A 16,197-nucleotide genomic window follows, 5' to 3' on the forward strand; every position below is an offset into this window, starting at 1 on the left:
AAATAGACAAATAAAAAAATGCATGTTAAAATTAAAGCAAGAAGATTTTATTACTGACGAAACAATATTGAATGGATGTTTTGTTGATGAATGATGGAGTTATGACAAGGTCCAAGGAATGGAACGACCTTTTGGCGAGGCTGGCGGAGTCCCCACCCTGCCGTCTAGAAGTTGAAGTGCAAAGTCATTAGCTCCAAGGGACAACTCCAACGCAAATAAACAAAGCAAAGTCCACTCCCTCTAATCTTTATTTAGCACAATGCACCTTTCATCATCGACCATTTCAGTATGAGAAAGGAATTAGCAAAGAAGAAGCAAAGCAAGTTGAAGCACTACATTTCAACTCCTATGAGGATTCTGAAGAAAGCAAAGGAGTTATACGTGAAGGGAGTGGTGGATTGTACGGGAGCTTTGGGCGTTGGGGTAGCCTCTTCTGTTCAGAGAAGCAAGAGGGAGCTTTCGGGAACAGTGCCCGTGGCCGTGGGGAACCAAACATTAGTGCCAATGATCAGAAATGAAACGTTAACGAGGGCTGTGTCTGCTGGGTATAGATATAAATATAATAGAAGGAAAATGAGTTATCAGACTGAGCCTGAGGTGAGAAAGATGGGGACAATTGACGAGGATAAACCTTGTTATTTTGAGGAAGATGATCATTCCAAGGCTAAACTATTGTATCTCTATCCAAGAACCAGGCCCCGTGTTGTCCACAGCCGCCCTGTGCCTGTCTAATGGCATTCAATTGGAGCGCCATAGGAATGTCACTCACTCTATACTTGTGTACTACACTACTTTTGAGCAATTCCCTTCATTTATAGTTCCATGCAACTTTTTCTATTTTCCTTCCATAATTTCACCCTCTATCCGGTCGAAATTTGATATCTTGATTGACTTTCGTTCAACCTTTTCTTTTTTATTCTTTTGAGATCTAGTAGTTTACTATGTTTTGCCTGTTACATATAGATGATAACATTAGAAGGTTTAACTATGTTTTTTAATGAATAATATTTTTTCTTTTATATTTTCAAATCATTTTTTAATCAAATCAATATAAAAAGAAGGCTAATAAAGTCATTTAATTGCAATGAAATCATTTATAATAATGAATTATAAATAGAAGAGATTCTTTTTTCATTTTTATGAGTCATATCGATTGTCAAGTGTACTAAATCGATCAAATAATAAACAATAAGATCGAATATTCTATCCATACAAGGTAATTTGTGTAACATCAATTATAAGCTAGTAAATTAAATAATGGATTGAGTTTTAAATCTAAAACAACATAAATTTAATGTGCAATAATAAAACAATAACAAAAAAAATAAGGGCAAGGCTTAAAAGACAATAACACAAACACTTGGAGGACAGAAAATATGATGTAAGGCAAAATTAAATGAGATTTATATAATTATCTCATTGATACATACATATTTGTCTAAATAGAAGAAAGAAATATAATTATCTCTCCAATGAATACTATAAAAAGAAAAAACAATTAATTAATTATATTGACAATAAAAAAAGGATAAAATATTTTGGCAAAAAAGAAGATTAAATAACACTTAATTTTTATTAATTTTACTGTGAAATCTTCTTAATCAATATAATAATCCTAATATTCATTAAAAATTTAAATTTTAAGAAAAATCAGGAGTGGCCAAGGCCCCCGAGCTTGTTCATAAATCCGTCCTTTGTACTTGTTTTTCTTTTAGTACCTGCATTATTTAGGTTCTGCTACTCAATCTTTTGTACCCTAGAGGTGAAATACGTTCAAGCACGACTTGTGTTGTGTTTTTTTTTTTAGTTAAAAGAATTCATTAACAATGCTGAAAATAATTGTTCAAGCCCAAGGTGTGCAAGAGGCAAATTTACAAGCACACTAAATTAATTTAAGGAGTTGATTTTTTTTCAATTATACGACATCGATCAAATGAATTAAAATATAAAATATAAAATCATTTAAGTAAAATAAAAATTCATTAAGTCCTATTATATTATATCCATCACGATGATCTAAATTTTGAAAGTTGCTACTAATTGAAAATCTCAATTTGTAAATATAGATGTGTATCATTGGCTGTTGTAATCTTGACTATAAAATATGTTTGGATTTTCAATAGAATCATCTAAAAGTATATTTGAGAGTAAAATTAGTTTGAGGTCATATTTGGTATCCTCAAAAGTATGTTTAAGAATAAAATTTTGTTTGCAAATCTAGTTTTTAGATAAACAAAACTTGAGATACATTTGTAAACTCAGTTTAATGGGTTTGTAATTCGCACAAGATGACATGCAACTCTCTTCTCCTTAGACAGATGGTGTTGGCGCTTGGAAAAATCATCCGCACTGAGAGACAAAAAAGATTTTGACATGTGTTGGCATCCGGTTCTCTAATGAATTGACTTAAGTGTACAATCATGTAGGTTTGGATAATTTGAGAAAAAAACACCAGATTTAAATTTTAAGTGAATAAAAAATAGGCAAAAAAAAATTGCATGGATAAATTTGAAAGACTTTGATATTTATAGAGACCTTGGGCGAAGATAAAATAGAAGAAAAAAAAAAAGCAAGACAAATGTTAGAAATAGGAGATAAAATAAAGAAAAAGGTAAGCGGAAAGTAATAAAGAAGTAAAGAGAGAGAGAGAGAGAGAGGGAAGGGGATGAGAGAGGGAGGATGAGGGGCGGTGAGGAGCGATCGACAGGGATTCGAAAGAAGGGAAGCGGAGTGAGACAATGGCTGGTCCTGGACGGCAGAGGAGAGACGGAGGTGGTGGAGGCCGGGAAGCACGCCATCATGAGGAGGACGGGACTCCCCGCGCGTGACCTGCGTATATTGGACCCTCTCTTGTCATACCCTTCTACCCTTCTGGGTCGTGAGAGGGCCATCGTCATCAACTTGGAGCACATCAAGGCCATCATCACCGCCCACGAGGTCCTCCTCCTCAACTCTCGCGACCCCTCCGTCACCCCCTTCCTTCAGGAGCTCCAGGCCAGGATCCTCCGCCACCACCACCAGACTCTGGCCGATGCCAACCCCAACCCTGACGACGCCATCAAGATTCTCCCCTTCGAGTTCGTAGCCCTTGAGGCCTGTCTGGAGGCCGCTTGTAGCGTCTTGGAAAACGAGGCTAAGACTTTGGAGCAGGAGGCTCATCCGGCCTTGGACAAGCTCACCTCCAAGATCAGTACTCTCAATTTGGAACGCGTTCGTCAAATTAAGAGCCGATTAGTCGCCATCACTGGCCGTGTTCAGAAGGTCAGGGACGAATTGGAGCACCTGCTCGACGACGACGATGATATGGCTGAGATGTATCTCTCTGAAAAGCTAGCTGAACAAGATGACTTGGAGAAGGCGGAGGATACCTCTTCTGCCGACGATGTTGATGATCACATTGACAGGCACCTCTTCCTTCCCTTTTGACTCTCCTTCTTTCCCTTCTAACCTCTATATGTAATTCATCCTTCTATTTTTTTTTTATTTAGGACCGCTCCTGAAATATCGTTGGACAATGTTGTTGGTAGGGACAGCCATGGAACTCGCGATAGCGCCACCTACAGCGCCGTCACCAAGCAACTTGATGTCGAGGAGCTTGAGATGCTCTTGGAGGCTTACTTTGTGCAGATTGATGGCACCTTGAACAAGCTCTCTACGGTATGTATGCTGCATCCTCCTCTTCATCATCATCTTTGTCCTTGGAAACTAGGGACTCGGTTCAGTTGGTCCCTATAACATTTAAAACATCCTTCAAAGATTAGTCCTTCGATCAATGCTAAAAGGTTTGACTAGACATTCTTAGGATGCATGTTAATTGCCATGCAGGGATCTTACATGCCAACATTTCTTCTAGTAGTCCGTAAAAAAGCCCAGGGACTTCTTGCCAAAACCTCCTCACAATTCCTTCCTTCTCCCCATTCAAATACACAATGGTTGAGATAAAAGCAGCAAATCATTGTCCGTTGATACCACTATCCACAAAACTACTCTCCATAGTCACCACACTAAAAACCTATCCTGAACCTCATCAACCTGTCAGCTCCCTATCCATGTGCTTCCTATAAGCAACTTCACCTTGTTGCGAAACCATTCCCCGCAGCACCAGCAAAAATCCAACCATTAGACCCAAAACACACACCATTGTGCTTGGAACCATGTCAAACCTCACCAAAATCCAGTCATTATAACCCTTTTTCGCAGGTAAACCCAACCCGTCATTAATTTCCGTTCCCCTCTGCTATCACACCCAAAACAGGAAAAAAAAAAAAAAAAAAGAGTACCAATTAGTATTTGCTACCAAACCACAGCCGAATCCTCCAATGGCCAAACTCATCAATACTCTGCTCTCGCCTGACAGCCATCAGTCATGACCCATTATCTGTCATTATCTGCTGAACCCATGCTTGAAACCGTCAACAAACACATCACCCAAAATCAACTTATACTGCCGATCCAACCTTGACAGTGAGGACTTTTGTAACTAATGTTAACATGGGGAATTTGGGGACCAATTTGACTGACAAACTAGTCTGTGGAGGACGTCTTTTGGGGGCCAAAATGATGTTGTTTAGTCATATGGGGAACAACCTCTCCTATTTTTTTGAAAATGTTGGGTGAATTGGCAAATATGATTAGTAAGATGGATGAATTATGCCAGGGAGTTTGGCAAATCTCGGGGCTGGCAGCTTTAGTTTATGATCGCTGAACATTTCTGATCCAATATTGCTATCTTATATAACAATTTGACATGATATAATTTACCAGTTACCTGAAGTATGGAATGAAATTTAGTTATCTGTATATATTATGACTTTCTTATTTGTTGGTCGTCCTGTTGAAGCTGAGGGAGTACGTTGATGACACAGAGGATTACATCAACATCATGCTGGATGACAAACAGAACCATCTCCTCCAAATGGGAGTCATGTTGACCACAGCAACTCTGGTAGTGAGTGCCTTTGTTGTTGTGGCCGGTATTTTTGGCATGAATATTCACATTGAGCTATTTGATGACCAGAAAGCTGGGATGACACAATTCCTCTGGACTGTTGGTGGTAGCACTGCAGGGACCATATTCTTGTATGTGGTTGCCATTGCCTGGTGTAAGCACAAACGCTTGCTAGAGTGACCAGGCGTCAAATAGTGTTTCATAAACAAATGTAATTTAACTTGAAAATCACCTTTTGTTCATGTGCTATAAATTTTAGTAGCAGACAGTGCAGTATCTTGTTGCTTCTTGTACTCGTATGATCCTTCAGCTTCAACGATGTTGCTCATCTTGTACATTATTCCGTGCCTAAAAACATTAATTTTATGGACACTTGTCTTTCCAATAACAGTTTTGTTATTTGCACAAAAAAAATCCCTGGTATTCAGAAAATTTTCTCTCATTTTTTTTTTTTGACATTGTTTCCCCTCCATTTTTAATTACTCTCAGTTTTTCTTTCTTTCTTTCTTTCTTATTGTGTCAGTACTTCTATTTGTGAAAAGAACATTTCTCTTTCAAGAATACTTGGGGATCGATCTACAAGCTGGCAGTTTTGTTCTTTTAACGCTATCCTGGTTAATAAAAGTTGTAGCTTGAAAATGTCTGTTTATGGCTTTATCCCCGTCGGGATCAGAGTAAACGAGTGGAGACGTTGAGCCTCTGAAGGACAAACAGATGAGTTTATGCAGATAATTGATAAGAAAAAAAATGATACTTACACAAATATTCGAGTTTGTGGAGGTAATTGATAAGAAAAAAAAATGATACTTTGCGCATACAAATACCTGACAAGCTTCCATGCAATTCACTAAATGGGCATCTTTGTTTCAGTGCATCGCATTCTCTAACGGGAGATTGTGAGGACATAACAAGTGTCTACTAGTATGGTAACTTGTTATTGTACCCACTTGTTACCAAGGTTGAGATCATTACCAGCTTTTTTGCATATCCGACTCTAAGGTATAATTGAGTTAGATACCTTACTATAAAGTCTGACCAGGACGACATTAATTGGTCAATTGTCTTAAGAATTACTACATATTAGGTTTTTCTTATTTAAAAAGTAGTTATTTATTTTTAATCCCCCAAAAAAATTGTTTTAGATAAAACAAAACTTGTAAAACTCTTATTGTGAAAATAAATTGATACAAGTATCCATTTGATAAATATATAAAATTTGTTTTTTCACTATAAAGCATGTTTTAATATAAAAAAAGTTTAATTAAAATTAATTTAAACACACATCTCAATTATATTTAAATCTAAAAATTTAAAATTAGATGTATAAAAATAATTTCTTAACAACTTTTTAACATACATCAGCTAGTATAATTATCTAAACTAGTTCAATGAGGCAAAGCATATTATTGATGGCATGACACTATGCCACTATCTCTTAAATTAAGCAGCTCGTTCAATTTGTTTGCAGCGAACAGAAGACAAGGAAAAGCAGCAATTTCCCATAACCCTACCTATATGTCTCACTCGGGCACTACAAGGGAGCACTAGATAAATGGTACTAATTATTCCTTTGTTTCTTTTTGTTCATTTATTTATTATTTAAAGCTTAAGACAGTATTAGATTTATGTATATCCTTATTTTCATTTAACTTTTAAATATTTTACACACTTATCATGAATAAGAAAGAAATAAATCAAATAATGATAGAAGTTATATCAGAAAAAGTTTAAAAACATTAATATAAACAAGAACATTAATTATACTTATTAACTTATGTAATATCTTTCCAAAATGAATAATTAAATAGCGATTAACCAACAGTATTAGACTCTTACATTAAGAATCCGTCCATGCGAACCACACGGCACTTGGTTCTCGTGTTTTGGACTCTCCTTCAATAGGCTCGCATGTTACAAGCCTAACCCAAAAGAAATATTATAGTTATACTTAATATTTATTTTTTTCCTTTAATTTGTTATACACGTGTAACCATATAAATTCTCGTAATAATGAGCCTCAATATTTAATATATAGTACATAAACCAACAACACCTTCTGAATTGTATATTACAAGTGAAAATGTTTCAAGTAATTGACTTTAAATTGACACAAATTGGCTTCCATTTTTCAACAGTAAACTAAACCTCACGGCTCAAACGTCATTTGCACCAACAATTCCATCCTTTTGGGGTTGAGGTTTCTTTCTTCGTTCTCTTTCTAATTTATTTTCTCCTGGGATCTCTCGATACCCAGGTAGTTCTTTCTAGCAAGGTGTGTCACTGTCACTAACTAGATAAAACAATTTCATTGGACTGAAAATGAATGACTAATTCAAGGGGCCTGAAATCACTCGTCAACAGCATCAAATATATATAAGTAGCTGAATACTTTGGCAGTGCTGCCAACCATTACTATTAGGTTCAACATGTATTCTTACCTAAAGTCAAAGGAAAAATATGAATGTACACCTCATTTTTTAGGTTATGAGTAGAAAAAAGAGTGAGATAGAAAGACAAAAATAATTAAAGGAATTAAGAGAGAAAAACAATGTGATAAATGATCTGATGAAAAGTGAATTAAGAGAGAGACTAGAAAAGAGAGTTTGAAAGGAAAATTGAATAAAGTGAATGTCAAATAATTAAACAAATTTGTTTATTGATTTCCTTACTCACATGCATGATTTGAACTCAAATTATGGTTCTTGTTCAGCACCAGCCCAACAATGAAGAATGTGTCGATGGAACGATTTGGAATTTTCGATGGCCCTGGAAGCTCTAGTGTGATTACCTGCATGTGATTAGGACTACTTAGGTGTACTTGTAAGTTCTAGTGTGTTAGGACATAGGGTTGAGATTCCTGCGTGCATGATGATGTGTGGAAGGTATATCTTAATTAGTTGAATCTCTTGATTTGAGGTGCATTGTGTTCTCGAGATAATTGAGGTGGGTAATATTAGATCAGCATGCTTGTTTTATTTTCTTCAGTGGGGAGAAAGTTACCGAGCAAACAAGATCTAGGTAATGTTTTTATGAGTGATGTTAATGAAAATACAAAGACAAATAACTATTACACATGCGGTAACAGGCTAACAGCACCTAAGTTTTGTCTTTGGGGAACTGCTTTGTACTCGGAGAAATATTACTTTCATGGCATTATGTTATGTTATGTAATTACGTGAGTTGCATCTCCATCATGGCATTGGGACAGTTTGGCAGAGCCAGAGTCCCTCTCCCTCGATCTAGAGTTTAATATTTTCCTTTTATCCAGCCAGCAAAAATTTGTTACGAGATTCCAAATAATAAGAGTCTGCAAATAAAATTCCTCTGACCAACAGAGGATTGTTCCCGACTTTGACATAATGACATGTATCTGCCTACTGATTCAAGTGTTTGAGTCCATAACCTTGTTGCTAATGCTAGTGAGTCGCTCATTTGGTATGCAGAGAGTGCTGTCCTGAGAAATGGGAACATCCAATGGTCACAGAAATAGAAGATCAAACATGAACCACGTGTTCGAAAGCTATGAAGCCCCCTCCTATCTCCTCTGTGAAAACGGGGATTGGTTTGGCGGTGGTTGGAAAGGCAGAAAATCTTTTCCCATACTCTTTTGGACTCTTATCCAATTTCATGGAATGCAGCTCGGCAACGTTTAAATTAATTAATTTCTCTATCTAGAAGTTCTTTTTTTTTTTTTATTTGTCTTTAGCTTAGTCTCCTCCTCTATTAGCATTTTTTTATTCCTATTTCCGTACTTGGATTATATATAGGAAAAAAAAAACATGTGGGCAGAGATTTTTATTTGGCATTGGCATCCCAAATTCTCAATGGCCATCTTTTCAACCTCTCCGGCCTCACATACTAGATTTTTTAATCTGAACACTGGGAATAATAATAAAAAGAAGTTTAAAGAGACCATAATTGTGCATGACATCAAGTCCCACGACAGCTTCCTAGCAGACAGACTTGAAGGGAGCAAACCCACATAAAAAAAAAAAAAACATCATATATGTTATTTTAAAATGGAGGATCCTTCCAAACGACATAAAGTTGGCATACTAAACAAAATGGGGCATGTTCCTCTGGGTCTGGAAGATCTCAGGCAGGATCTCCTGAGCTTAGAAAAGATTTTAAGAGATGCATATGAAATATTCCAACATAAAGATTAATTAGCATTTCCTTCTCATCTTTCTACACTCTACTCTGATTACCCATCCCTCATAACTCGCTTCATCATCTTTTATCCTTTTGGAAACACATGAAGCCTTAGCCCTTAATTTTCACTCTATAGAAAAACACTTGAACTTTCAGAATAAATACATCCTTCTCTAGACTCTTCCAAACGTGTATGAAGGTCTTGTCCTTATTATTGATTAAACACTTCTCCTCTCAATTTATATTCACAGATACTAACGTAAAGATTCAAATGTAGATTAAACACGTCCTACCTAATCGACTGGGATGGCATGGCCTTCATCAGAATTAGTGGGTAGCACTACATTTTTGTCTCGCCTGACTAAAAAAATGGATTTTTATGATTAAGAAAAGCGGAAAAAACCGTACAACTGGTTTACTAAAAGCATAATTAATTTCATAGCTACACTCTTTTCTTGTATTAGTTTGTTAATTTTCGGGGCTAATTTAGCTAGCATTTTTTAGATGTGACTACCTAAATTTTTATTACAAATTTTCGGAGATAGGAGCTTATCAGTGTCGTCTTCCACAGTTTTACTTAGAATACACTTAAAAAAATTTGCCTTTCCAAAGCACTGAAAACAGGAACCTCTGCTCCCCCTTAATTTTGAATATGAACACAAGAACAAGATGCATTCTGCTTAAACCTAACCAGGCATCAGCGACTATATTATAGCTCTTGATCCCTAAAAGTTGTTAGCATTTCGTGAGAGCGTTAGTATTTTATACCCGGAAGAGAAAAACAAAGGCTTGGTCATTTTATTTTTGGAGAATACGCGGTTGAAGAATTAAATATTTGTTTGGCAAAAGTTGATTTGCTGATATAGATTGCTTCATCAAACAAAAACAAGGATTGAGCATGCTTACACAGAACCTGCCTAACTTATCTATCTTGTGTGCACTATTCATTGACAAGAAAATTAAAATTATGAAAGAAAAAAGAAGAAGAAAAAGTTTATTTCTAAATTTCCCTTCCTTTCAGGTTGTTTCTCACTGCATTGACAGCTAAATGATTTGACAATAGGAAACAAAGGAACAGAATCCCTTTTGAGATCAGATTCCCTGCACACCATCTTCACCGATCTTCAGTATCTTCCACTGCAACAAGTTGAATAGCAGAGGTAGCCATCAGTAGAAATGGAACTTATCTTTATATCATTCCCATCTCTTTCTCTCCTTACCATCTGTTAAGCACGAAATGCAATTGAATGGTCACATATGATAAAATACTCGACCAGTGTACAGAAGAAGAATTTGCTTACTTGTTGCTATGAACTCCATTTTCTGATTGAGATTGTTGTAAAAAACCAAAGTGGTCTTGCAATGAGGACCTCTCCTGCAAGAACACAAATGTTCTCAGATATGACTTTGAATGAAATGTAGCCTTCAAAGAAAGAAGCAAACCGATGAAGTACCTCATAATAAGTAGTAGAGAAACCTTGTGAGTAATCTAGCATGCTCTCTGTGGAAGTTTGTTGGTTGGTCACAGTGACATTGGTCTGAAAAATTGTCAAGAGCCAAGTGAGTATCATCTATATATCATATAACTAGAACTACAACCCGTGATTTTTTTTAGCACTAGAAAAATGAGATAGGGGAATGCAAATAATTGCAAGGAAGGTCAAACTCACCATGGAGAAGTCAAAGACAGGAGAGCTAGCAGTGTCATCAAGAAAAGAAGGCAAGTGTTGGTTTTCCTTAACTTTCTGCCTCTTTTTACTTCTCTTACCAAGGTTTGCCGCCTTAGATGCAGAATAAAAGCTCCCATTATCTTGTGCATCTGGCAAGTGTAAGTGTGGAGGCCCAGAAGAAGCATCAGAAACCATGGACAAGTCCTCTTCCTCAGCTTCCTCCTTTTTGGCTTGTTTGTCTTTGAACAACTGCGAAGTTGTATGTGAAGAGGCATTGTGGTTCAGCTGGAAAGAGTGCTCTAGGTATAGAGTCCAACCAGACTCACACCCACTACTGCATTGAGAAGCCAATGCATTCATCTTCTTTGCTTCTCAAAGGAACGAAATCTAAAATGGGCAGGTTATTCACCTATTCTTGTTTCTACTACGAAGGAGTGTTCAATTTATGATGAAGAGAGTAATGGTAAAAAGGATTAAAAAAGAAAGAAGAGAGTTAAACTTGGATGAAAAACTCACATACTATACTAGGTATTATTAACTGCGTGGCAACGTGGCTATCTAGTTTTGGTTTCGGGTGAGCACCAAGTTGGATAAAGTGTTGGAAAAAACTAAGAGAATCGGACTAGTTTTGTCCTGACTCTCCTTCCTCCCATATGTGCAAAGTGCCAGTTGGGGTGCATGTAAAGAGAGAGAGAGAGAGAGAACATAACACAACACCCTTCACATGCTAGACAGCGATGCACTGCGTACCCTCTTAACAAAACCGGGTACACGTCCATTTCCCCTTCCACACTGTATGGACACCTATCCCTTGAGCAGTAATGCCTCTTTTTTGTCTCTCTCCCTCTGCTCTGCACTCATTATATATATGTCCCAATTTGAGAGAAGATTACTACTACTAAGATACATCATTAGTAAAGGGTGCATGGTGTTTGTAGTTCAGAAGCAAATTAAATTAAGTGGTCCTAACTTATGCTTTAAAATGGGTTTGATTTAGTAGTACCCTAAAAACTTGATTTAGTGTTCAAATGTGCATGGAAAGGAAATATGCTGTTCTGGATATAAGCAACACGCATTACTTAGCATTCTTGTGCTCCATTTTCCTTTTCCGTGTCCATCATGTGTGAGTGTGACGATTAAAGAATGACTCAACGGAAACATAACCCTCTTTTATAGTTTGTACTACCATTTATTTAGATTGCTGCAGAACAAAATGTGCCGGTTGTTTTTTTATGTGAGTCTCATTCTCAAAATAAAAACATTACCACCACCACCACCCTTTTTTTTCTCTGTGTGAGAGTGTGTGAAGAGATTCTATTGCTATGCATGCAACGAGAAAAAAAAAATGGCTTTGGCAGAACTACGACAATGGAGACTGTAAAAACTTTTTGGGGCACAGTGCGGTTGACTGGGATTTTATGAATCCACATGCAATCACATTCACAATCCTTTTCTTCTTTTCAAGAATTTACTCTACTAGGATTAACAGAAGCATGTGGGCACGTGTGCATAATATTCATATGCGGGCTTCCACATATTCAAACACATGTCTGCACGTGCACACGCACTTTTATCTAAATCCCTCTTGTAAAGTTTAATTTAAAATTGTCATTTGTAAAATTCTTTTTTGCAACATAACATACTATACTATACGGTCATTACGGATAAAGCCAGGACATTTTTCAAAAAAAAATAAAATAAAACTGATTAAATTTATGAGTTGATCAGAAAAGGTTAAAAAAAATATTTTACTAACTCCACCCATCTTAACCTGTTCATGAGATTGAGAGGAATATTTTGGGTTAGCTAATTAGGTTGATATATATAATTTATTTAAATAAATTATATATATTAAGACGATTTGATTTTAAATTTTTTTAATGCTAAGAAAATAAGATTAATTTCTTAATAATATTTTTAATATTATGGTCATCGGACTAGTTCAATATCTGATTAAAAATTCAAATAGTTTAATTTTTATATATCGTGATTGTAAATTTTGTTGTCAAGTGTGAATGTTAAAGTAATTTTTATAAAAGTTAATAGATTTATAATACATGTATCTAAATATGTGATTAAATGTTAGTATAAAAAAATTATATTATCTATATATTTAAGTTAAGAGTTTAACGATTACACATCAATATAAAATAATTTTATATTATTATTTAATCACAATTAATTGTTTGTATAATTTTTATAAGATAATTAATGTAAAAGTCAATAAATTTATTATACATGTTCGTTTGTAATTGGACGATGATGTAAAATAATTTTATATTATAAAACATAAATTTTCTTTTTTTTTTTAAATTGTTTCTCTTTAAATTGAGTTAGGCTCTATTGTTTTTTCTAACTAAATTATTACATTTTAGTTTATTCATATATCAAACCAAACCTGTGGTTACATATAGGAGTAAAAATAGGTTAACAATCAATTAGAGACCTATGATCTGATATGACATGCATAGGGTTTGATCTGACATAACTTGTTTACCGAGAAGGTGTGACATTAAGCCTTAAAAAGTCTATTTAGCATAATAAATCAATCTATGAACTCATTTATAATATAGTATTGTTATATTATATATTATGTTATTTTATATACATAATTATATATAAATACATATATTGCACATAATTAAAAATATGTAATTATTAATAAGTCTTTTTAGGCTGATAAGCTTACTTAGGCCAATAGGCCTATCAATTTTTTCATAAGTCTTAACAATAAAATAAGTTACACTTTTATGCAGGTCAAGTCAAGCTAAATTTTTATACATATTAGACTATTCCTTTTAAATAGTTAATAGGTCAAATTCATGTTTAACGAAGACCAGACTAATTATATTTTAAGGTAGGCTTCCCTACTTTGTTTCTTTTCTTTGGTTTTTTTATGAGCTAAATAATAAGGAAAAATTGTTAGGATTGAATTTAGAAGAAAGGATTAATCTCCCACAACCAAACCAGATGAATCAAGATTTATTTTCTAGTTAAAAGATATTCATATTTAATGTCTAATAATATCTTGAATATGATGAACTAAAAAAAGGGATGGGGGAGACTTACCAAAAACAAAATAACGAGGACTCTCAACCAATGTTATACATGTTCTTACACATTTTAGAAATAATACTTAAAATTAAAATGCTTTTAAACTTTTATATCAGTTTTATATCTTTCCAAATCTGAATATGACGTATTTTAAAATTCACTTGAACAGTAATAAAACTATACAAGATATTTTATTATTTATGAATTATCAAAATTTATCACCTTAGCAACTTCAAGTTAGATTGTTTAAAAAAAACATGATTTTACCTTTAAAATGTTTATTGAGAAGTGACTTGGCAATAAAGGAATATCATTTGATGCAATATGAGCTATGATTCTAATCTTAAAAGGTGTTGTGCACGTGTAGATGGTCAAATTAGAGTAGTCCTAAGGCGTACTTAGCGAAGAGCATTTTCTTTAAATTAAAACATTGAAAAAAGGAAGAGGGAAAAGACAGAAGTCTACTTGTCTTGTCCTGAAAGTGAAACAAATACATCCAAAATTTGTAGGAGAACCTAAAGTGAAAGAGTTATCATGCTATATAATGAGTGAGTTTCACCATGTATCATTTTAATTTATAATAATAAATACATTGCATTGCTTTTCATTTTCATTTTCATATGTAAAAAAGAAATGTAGAGGAGTGCAGCAAAGCTTACCGCTAGTAAGCGCATGGCTACCTGCTTAAGGATAAGAGTTTTAAAAGCCATGTGCAGTTTTCTTGGATCCTCATTAATTAATTTTATGGCCATTAGCCAGTGCGCAAACAAATGTATGTATTTTTTTTTTAATCCACGCACAGATACTAAAAAAAATTATAATACTTACCAATCTTGTTCAAAGCTACACCTTCTTAGTACAAATGTATGTATCTTAAGCTAAGGGAGTGGTAAAAATCAAACTTGTCCTTGGGGAAGTTTCCCAATTGAGGGCATAATAATAATAATGGGAATTTTCTCTTTTCCATCCATCGGGCCCATATATCTAAAGGCAGGCACCCAGATCAAATCCAGCTCATATGGGCCATCATTTGACGGTGGCAGATATGGGGCTTCTTAACAGCTTCAAGCCCATGGCTATTCTGACCTTCCTTTGAGTCAATGTCAATTAGCTGGAGTGGAGACCATAGTTAGTATTATACAAATGAATTTATCTCTTATAAAATAAATTTGGTGTCTAAAATTCTCTCTACAAATTCCTTCGAAACTTTTTCTCTACAAATAATTTATTTTTATCATTAATAATCACATTGTAGATTTTTAATAGTAATAATTTATTGTTTTATCTTTCTACCAAGGAGAGAAAAGGAAAAATAGTATCATTTTATTTTTAATTATTCAGCATGAGTGTGTATTTTCTAACAGTTTGAAAGACTACTTTGTTGCAGGGAAGGAAGATTAGATTGGTACTTTTGGCTTCTCTCTCGGTTGTGCACTCTTTACAGCTTGTAAGGACCAATGGGCCATTAACAGTTTGGAAGACTTCTTTTGTTGTTACCATTGAGGAACTAAGTCATATTTGAGCACATTCTCCCCAATCTGTTTTGATGACAAAAGTGATAATTCTTGAAAATACAAAAACTTCACTCTAGTTCTTAATAATTCACAAATATTTGTCATATGTCTCAGGGTTGAATTTAAGAGTACTTCAAAGTTCACCATTAAACTAAAAGCAAAACACAACATTTTACATGAATAATCTGGTTGAGAAAAATGAAAACATCAAAAGATCGAAGTCATGCAAACCTTGACTGTCATTGTCATATTATAGTGGTAATTAGTTTATTTTCCTTACAGTTGTTCCTTAATCTTTTTCTTGCTCCTCTAGTTGCCAAAAAAGCAACATGGCAACACCCGTCACATTTAAGTTTCTTGAAAAATAAGGCGAAGTTCCTAAATGATTGCCACAGTACTTAACAAAATATGTCTGGCTTGGCAAATAAACAAACTTTGTTCCTAAATGATACCATCAGTACCAATGTTAAAGACTAACTTTTTTGGGTGTACAGTTAACAACTATAGATGTGGCCAATACGTGATCTAACAAAAATGCAGAAATGATACAAATCGTTATCTCAATGCGAGAGAGTTCTTGCAGGGGTGGCATCTTTAGCAAATCAGCTGTAAGTTTCATATATAAGCAATGCTCTTCAACTAATTTTTGAGCAAACACATTATTAATATATTATGCTTTTGAACTATTGCTGCATTCGATCGCATGCTCTTCAAGTGCTTGAATGTGTGATTTCATTGTGGCAATAGTGGATATCTTGTGCCTTGAAAATTAGACAAGACAGGCTCAGCTTCCTCCAGGTTGAATGTATGATTTCATTGTTACTGTAGTGGTTCCACTTTTGTTTCTCATTTCACTTCT

General features: G+C 34.8%; 3 protein-coding genes across 4 annotated transcripts; 2 read left to right on the top strand and 1 right to left on the bottom strand.

Moving 5' to 3' along the window:
• Positions 1–148: 148 nt before the first annotated feature.
• LOC114405978 lies at positions 149–894 on the top strand. The gene has a single exon (XM_028368516.1). The coding sequence runs from the start codon at positions 289–291 to the stop codon at positions 730–732; it is 444 nt and encodes a 147-aa protein (XP_028224317.1). The 5' UTR covers positions 149–288; the 3' UTR covers positions 733–894.
• Positions 895–2,617: 1,723 nt separating this feature from the next.
• Positions 2,618–5,362, top strand: LOC114368088 (magnesium transporter MRS2-3). The gene is made up of 3 exons (XM_028325454.1): positions 2,618–3,404; positions 3,489–3,657; positions 4,841–5,362. The coding sequence occupies exons 1-3, from the start codon at positions 2,680–2,682 to the stop codon at positions 5,126–5,128; spliced, it is 1,182 nt and encodes a 393-aa protein (XP_028181255.1). The 5' UTR covers positions 2,618–2,679; the 3' UTR covers positions 5,129–5,362.
• Positions 5,363–10,073: 4,711 nt separating this feature from the next.
• LOC114368097 lies at positions 10,074–11,597 on the bottom strand. 2 transcript variants are annotated; one of them, XM_028325461.1, is made up of 4 exons: positions 10,771–11,597; positions 10,555–10,638; positions 10,402–10,475; positions 10,074–10,237 (listed from the first exon to the last, which is right to left on the bottom strand). In XM_028325461.1, the coding sequence occupies exons 1-4, from the start codon at positions 11,128–11,130 to the stop codon at positions 10,225–10,227; spliced, it is 531 nt and encodes a 176-aa protein (XP_028181262.1). In that variant the 5' UTR covers positions 11,131–11,597; the 3' UTR covers positions 10,074–10,224. The 2 variants fall into 2 exon arrangements, with proteins under 2 accessions (XP_028181262.1, XP_028181266.1); XM_028325465.1 differs by having other exon boundaries at positions 10,074–10,323; positions 10,771–11,596.
• Positions 11,598–16,197: the final 4,600 nt, after the last annotated feature.

The sequence above is a fragment of the Glycine soja genome, chromosome 1 (assembly GCF_004193775.1).
Source record: "Glycine soja cultivar W05 chromosome 1, ASM419377v2, whole genome shotgun sequence".
Lineage (NCBI taxonomy): Eukaryota > Viridiplantae > Streptophyta > Magnoliopsida > Fabales > Fabaceae > Glycine > Glycine soja.